This window comes from Bidens hawaiensis, unplaced genomic scaffold (assembly GCF_021521415.1).
Source record: "Bidens hawaiensis isolate Kalapana, Puna unplaced genomic scaffold, B.hawaiensis_p1.1 tig00032156_1, whole genome shotgun sequence".
Lineage (NCBI taxonomy): Eukaryota > Viridiplantae > Streptophyta > Magnoliopsida > Asterales > Asteraceae > Bidens > Bidens hawaiensis.
The window spans coordinates 99,542-106,840 of record NW_027495465.1 but is presented as its reverse complement, the minus strand read 5'-3'; the positions used below and the strand labels follow the sequence as shown (position 1 = coordinate 106,840).

General features: G+C 36.0%; 1 protein-coding gene across 1 annotated transcript; it reads right to left on the bottom strand.

The window, feature by feature from the left end:
- Positions 1–624: 624 nt before the first annotated feature.
- Positions 625–4,456, bottom strand: LOC143583161 (putative receptor-like serine/threonine-protein kinase At5g57670). Its single transcript, XM_077065546.1, has 10 exons — positions 3,810–4,456; positions 3,598–3,737; positions 3,402–3,520; positions 3,188–3,306; positions 2,609–2,938; positions 2,086–2,340; positions 1,849–2,006; positions 1,552–1,767; positions 1,090–1,236; positions 625–1,016 (listed from the first exon to the last, which is right to left on the bottom strand). The coding sequence occupies exons 1-10, from the start codon at positions 3,940–3,942 to the stop codon at positions 864–866; spliced, it is 1,770 nt and encodes a 589-aa protein (XP_076921661.1). The 5' UTR covers positions 3,943–4,456; the 3' UTR covers positions 625–863.
- Positions 4,457–7,299: the final 2,843 nt, after the last annotated feature.

Below are 7,299 nucleotides of genomic sequence, written 5' to 3'. Positions count from 1 at the left end.
TCCCAGACTGATGTGCTTGGATCCTCAATCTGATGATCAAGTCAAGAAGATCATGGAGTCCAATGCGGCCCTTGAAGCCGCGTACTCATCTATTTTCAATGTTGATGATTGTGCAGGTCTCAAGCCTTAAGTTCAAGAAGTCATGGATGATGACGATAGAATAAATTACTCTCCCAATCCGAACACGAGTGAAAGCTTCGGTGCACGTGTTTAGCTTCAACGGGAGATATTCTAGTTTCTTTGTATTATTTAGCTATGCATATGTATGTCATGTTTATGATGTGTGTTTTCTATAGTGTAATTCATCCACCCAAGAGGAGCTCACCTTGGGTGGGTCGGTTCTTTATTAATGTTATCAATCTTTTAAACGACAACGAGGTCGCTCATATATCTTATCTTTATATTTATGTTCGGTCGTTACATTTACCGCACCCGTCTCGAACTTTTAATAAGCGCAAAATCCGTTCGTGGCCGTTTAGGGTGTTATAGATAGGACTCTAATAAATGTATCCTTTTTTAAGGATAGATATTCTATTTTTGACTCTATCAAGGATATACTTTTTATTTTTGTCTTTTATCGTATGTATTATATGCATTTGGCAACATCACATAGAATAGTAATTGTTGAGATATGATATGAAATGCTAAAAGCATGCACCATAAAGATTGAACCACGGACGACTCGTTACTAATCAAAGAATAATAATATTCTTCCTCAATACTATAAAATTTAATAAAACATACAATGCGTGATTAATGACAATAAAAAAAAACAAATTAATTTCAATATATTATAACCTGATTATTTTACGGGAGCCTCTGGCCCCGAAATACAAACCCTTATAAAAAAATAAATATTTACCCTAAATGTCATCCAAACTTATATCTGAAGGAACATCATACCCAAAAATCATGGAATAATCATCCATTTCATTATCATCTTCTGTAAATTTTGGTAATATTCTCCAACTCTTTGCGAATTTTGACTCGTTTCCATACTGTAAAACTGCTAGGACCTACACAGCAAATGTTAAAAGAAATAAGGGAAATGATTCAGTTGAAGCATAGTTTTTAAACAGAATCACGTACCTCAGTCATTGAAGGTCGCGAATCGGAAGATTGTTGAACACAATATGAAGCTGTGAGTACTAGCCTGGACATTTGATCAAAATCGTATTCTTCTATATCCGGATCAACTAATCCGCTAATGTTTCCAGAATCCATAAGTGGCTTTGCCTATAATATTATGAAGTTTATCACTAGCTAGTTCAAATGTATTGAAGTATGTAGTGTTCAAGTTTAAATTATTTTTTGTCAGTGCTGCCTAGAACATAATATTAGTTACAGCCATTGTATCTTCTAATCTTTGTGACTTCACATTGGCCACCATAAAAGTCACTTAAAATTAGAGAGTTTTACATTATATTTTAACTGAATGTGAGTCGATGTGGTGCTGTTTTGTAAACCGTTTTACTTTAATTTGTGTGTATATATCTTTTATCATGAATATCTTGAACCAAACGCACCCTAAAGCATGGTACGATTACTAACCCACAAAACAAGCTTCCGCTTTTCTGAATCAATGGGCATGCGCCCTGTTATGATCTCTAAAAGAAGAACTCCAAATGCAAACACATCAGTTTTTTCGTCAACAATTCCATGCATAAAGTATTCTGGTGCTAGGTATCCAAAAGTCCCTTCAATAGGAAATACAGCATGGTGTATCCAATTGCTAGGAAGCCATTTTGCTAGACCAAAGTCTGAAATCTGTACAGATAACGTGCTAATTATTTTACAATAAAATGGAAGATTTAGATCTCTATTCCTTAGTATTAATTTTAGCCACACCTGAGGTTCAAAGTCTGGACCTAGAAGAACGTTGGATGCTTTAATATCACGATGTATAATTCGGTGCTTACAACATGTGTGCAGATAATGCAACCCTCTAGCAATTCCTAAAACAATTTTGTACCTCTCAAACCATTCTATATGCTTGTCCCTTTTTCCTGAAATTTAAAATTGTTTTGGTAAGATTTATTTCACTGTGCACCAAAAAATAATAATAAGTCAAAGTTATTGTTGTACCATGTATCGCGGAGGAGAGAGTTCCGTTAGGATAGTAGTTAAATATGAGATAGAGCCCGTTTTCAACACAACAACCGACTAAGCTTGCAGTGTTGGGATGGTTTATGTGTCCTAGAATGCCTAGCTCCATTAGGAACTCTTTCTCCTTATTTTGATCTTTGTTGTCCTTGGCAAGCTTTTTAACTGCAATGACTTCTCCAGATTCTAGATTACCTTTGTATACCTCTGAATATCCTCCAATCCCAACAATATTATCTGTAAGGAAATCATTTGGTTGGATGTAACTCTTATGAAAGGTTAAGAAATACAAAGGACACATATTTCACATTTGTTATATCAAACATGTGCATTGTTAGGTGGACATGATCACATGGGTCCCATCTATATATCAAGAGCACTACATTGAGATCGATATATCGGACATGATATATAGGCCACACCACCAAAAGGTCGATATATCTATCTCTTTGAGTTGTACTGAAGTGTTGTAACATTAAGTAAAAACTTTGAAAATATTTTTAACCTTGGTTAAAGTTATTTGTGGCATTGGCTAGTTCTTCGTAACTGAAGCACTTCAATAGAGGCCGTGGTTGTTCGTTTATTGGAACCTTGACTTTGGTTTTTATTGCGTTCTGTTCAAAGGGAGAGCGCAAGAAAGATGAAATGCGCTTCAACGATGTTATATGCCTTCTGAAAGAAGATTGCCCTTTTAATTCTCGAGCAATTGGTGATGGTGGGGACTCTGTTATAGTTGATCCCTCAAAGCTAGAACTGTCTTCTTCTGTGATGTCTCCTTCAGATAAATCCATCACATTTCTAGGGGACTCTTGCTCAGTCTTTTTATTTTGCAAATCTGAAATATTATTGTTTAAATATAAGAATATTGGGATAATTTTCAACACAGCAACATAGAATTACAAAATAGCAACATTTTTTCAGTTCCAGATTGTTAATTACCAATAATTACAACACTTGGTATTATGTTGTGAAAATTGGTTAGATAAATAAAAGCAGGTTGCTATATTTGATGAAAAATTGAAATATACCTATTATTTGGGCAAGAAGCTTATCATTACTAGAAAAAAAACAAAAAAGAACTAACCTTCTAAGTTTATGGCCTTAGACTGCAAATCTGATTGTGGCTTATCAGACTTCTCAACCAAAACTAGTGAGCATGAATCTGGCATATGATTAAGGCAGTACTTTTGTGTTTCAGGGACCCTGATCCATAAAACAAAAAATATATATATTATTATATTCCAGCCAGTTTGTAACATATATAAAATCAAGACCATATAGTAATAATGTAATATTACCGGTTTAATTCTTGACTTTTTGTTGCAATGAGAAGATACTTAGATGATATGTTCTTGGCTTCTTCAATAAGCCCTTTCCCAACACTGGAACTAAACCCAACTCTTGCCTCCAATTTCACCTGAAAAAATTTCAGCTTTGTGACCCTAGTAATCCTAAGACATTCATATGAATTACATTAATGCACAGTACTGTTACCTGTTTGGCACGGCAAATATTGGCAAATTCTCCCATAACAGATATGACAAAAGCTTTTGCTTTTCGAATTTGCGTTTGATATCTATTAATTGATTTTGAAGATCTCCTTTTGTCTTTGTGCCGCTTTCCCGTTTCTGCCACTATAATGTTTCTTCTATGGTTATAACATAATAAAATGTACTTGACAAATAAAGAATCGGTGACATACTAACCAAGAATATGCATGGCAACAATTGCGTCATTCGGACGAGCCAAATTACAGATTGCACAAGACAGAAGTTCCATGCTTTGTTCTTGATCTAATGAGATTCCTATAAGTATTTTGGAAGGAGTGGATTCTATCATTTTGTATGTTTCTAGGAAGAAAAGAATATTAGCCACCTAAGAGTTGTAGGTTCCTTCTGACAAAATGAATTTTCAAGGCTGAGATTAAGAATGTGTATAAAGGGAAAATGTCAATGATGGTGATTGATTTTGGCTACATTGAGGTTATGGAAAATCTTGTTTAAGAAGCATAAGCAACTTTTAAGTGTCAGTCATTCGTCAATGTATTTAAAGGAGGACTAAATTTAATTGGCTGTGATGAGGGGTGCTGTGTTGGATAAGCAAAGGTGAAGTGGCACCGTATGATTTTGTCTTGTGACATAAGCCAAAGGGAGTGTTATTTATTTTTTTTGGAGTTTGGTAGGGTAAGGAATGTGACATTCTTAAGACTCCTTCACTTTATCATTGGGAAAACTTTTGGAGGACACTACCATGATTTGAAAACAACCACTGCAAACTTTAAAAAGTTTTCTGTTACAAAATCATTTATTATTATTAATTTTTTCATTTCTTTTTAAACAGTTATATTATTTAAATGGTAAACTCGATCAGTAAGTAGTTTTTTGGAGTCACAATTTAAAATCATTTTTTTTTAACCAATTACTGATCCATATTCTAAAAAAAAATTCACTTATAACCATGTTACGACTTTTCAGTTATTGTGGGAATAAAGCGAATGCTCAAGCATCCTCAAATTATGATTAGATAAAAATCGTAAAAATTATATAAAAATTAATAAAATGAAAAGATATATAATTAGTACGTAAATCATTAGTTTATGATTATGAACATTACATGAAAACTTCTAAGAAATGTATTTAGTATAATTTAATCGTATGAAGCCTAGAAGACTAGAATTTTTTTTATATATATAATTCATAGTTGTAGCGACAACCTCGTTGCAAACTAATTAATACATGATAATTGTTTTAACCCCAAAATGGCATGTGTCCGTTGAAATAATCTTTCATACGAGAGTTCAACACTTTCGCCGTTTATTTCCAAATAAACCATAACATGTGCCTCACCTGATTGAATAAAACCCTAGACTAGGTTTAAGCATACATATCCTAACAATCTTCCATTTAGAGGCTACGAACACGTTCGACATTGTGTTGCTCTTGTACCTATGCAATCATCAGCCGTAGCTTTAACCTTCTCCCAGTTATCACAAGCCTTCTCATCAATTAACCTAAAGGCTCATTGAAGCTCGCACGAGCTTCAAATTATCAGTCGTCACTACCAGTGACTCATTTCTCATCTATACCGGCTTCTACTTAAACGAATTGTCAGATCGTGAGAAATCCTAGGAGGTAACTTGTTGGATTTTATGGTCGTTTCGGGTCAAGTCAACATGACCGACCCGAATTTGACCCGGACTGAGTTACACCGGGGGTAACGAGACAAAAGGCCTACTTAAATGTTATTTGGGCCCGGCACATTTATATAAATGGATTGAACAATGGATTAGACTTTAAACTTGTAATTGGGCTTTAAGCCCAAATGGATTAAGATTAAACCCTAAAGTATTATCTATATATAGTATACTATATATACATAATAATTTATCCTAATCCTAACAAGAAAAAACCCTAGCCTCCATTATCATATTTTCCGGCGCTGTTTTCCGGCCACCGGAAAACCGCCGCCAGTCACAAACACCCTCCCTCTACTTATCGGCCACCGGAAACACCACCACTACACTATACGAACTTCCGGCGACGTCCAGTACCTCACTGCAAGCCATTCACGTTTTTCAATGTCCCGATATCCCGACGAACATTTCCGGCCACCACAAAACATCACACAGCCACCATCAAGCATCCTTTGGTCACCTCGAACACCACCATAGTCCTAAACAAGCTCCGGTGCTGTCGAAAACCCCCAGCTCGTTTTTCCAGAGACCTGGTTCGTCTTCTCCGGCGAGCCTCGTTTTTCCGGCGAGCTCCTTTCGGTGAACTAAAGCTGCTGCTGCTTGCTGTTGTTATTTGCTGCCGTCTGCTGTCCATTAAAGTTGCCGGATCTGAAGATTATTATCCGCCGCTGCCGCCGGATATATCATCGGTTGTTGATTGTGTCGTTCTAGCTTTTCTCGTTAACCCTCGGTGTCTTCCAGGTTCTTGTAACCGAGGTATATCGAATACCGTTATCTATGGTTGATTTATTAGCTCGTATTATTCGTACTCGTATCGTTTGTAATCGGATCCGAGTTCGGGTTTCGGTTTTTGGTTCGTTTTTACACGTTAATATCCGCTGCGTTTTGTTGTTCGTTTACATATACCTATTAATATGGATTAATATTTATTAAAACGAAACTTATAACTAAAACGGGTTCAATTTTGTTTATCCGTTTTCGTTCTCGAACCACCGTGGAAATCCAACAGCTTTCCGAAGAGACTTCACCAAATGGGCATTTTCAACTGTCACGAATACCGCTGACTAGTTTTCTTGAACCCTTCTACCCACATTCAACCTGAATCTGACATGTGACTATGGGCGTATCTTCTGCAAAAAATAATTTTTTCTGTCTGCGAAATAATGTTAACCAGACTTTTACTTTTCTCTGAACTGGGCGGTTACTTCCTCTGACGGTAAATTGATCATATACAGCGAACTTCTTTTCTTTCATCGAACCAATAAGAGATTTTCATTGAACTTATTCCCGAACTTAGCATTATGTCTATGATCATCTAATTGTCCAATGGAAATCAACGAATTTTTCAGACCTAGAATAACCGTGACGACCCTTAATGTCTGTGAACAACCTGCTGAAGATACCAAATCAATATCTCCCATACCCATAACCTCTAGAATACTTCATCGCTCATAAATCTTACACTTCTAAAGTCTCTAATTTCAAATTCCACGTTGTTTCAATACTTTGAGTTGCATTAAACGATGCATCAGAATTTACAACCCTTTCAGCTAGAATACTGGTTCTAACCCATTTTCCTAGAACAACGACCGGAACACGACTATTGCTCCCACTATTACAAAACCCTACAACTGAAACATGATACCTTGTATTCCCACACTTACAAAACCCTACAACTGAAACATGATATCTTGTATTCCCAGTGTCACGATATATTTCGAATAGTTATCCTAGAACTTCATGCTCATTCATTCTGAATCTTCACTTTAGCTTTAGGTTCTCCTTTTAAAAAAAAGCAACCCTCTTCTGCCTACAAGTTTTAATGAACCGCAACACTTGCCACATGAGTATATCTCAACGACAGGAATAACACTAGACTTTTTGATCCCGTGATCATGCCTGAGTCTCCTGACTATCCAATAAGTGCTAGATCTAAAACACTGGACTCTCTTTGAATTACTTGATCTATTCTCATGTGATTCCGATCAAGAGTCAAAGCTCCG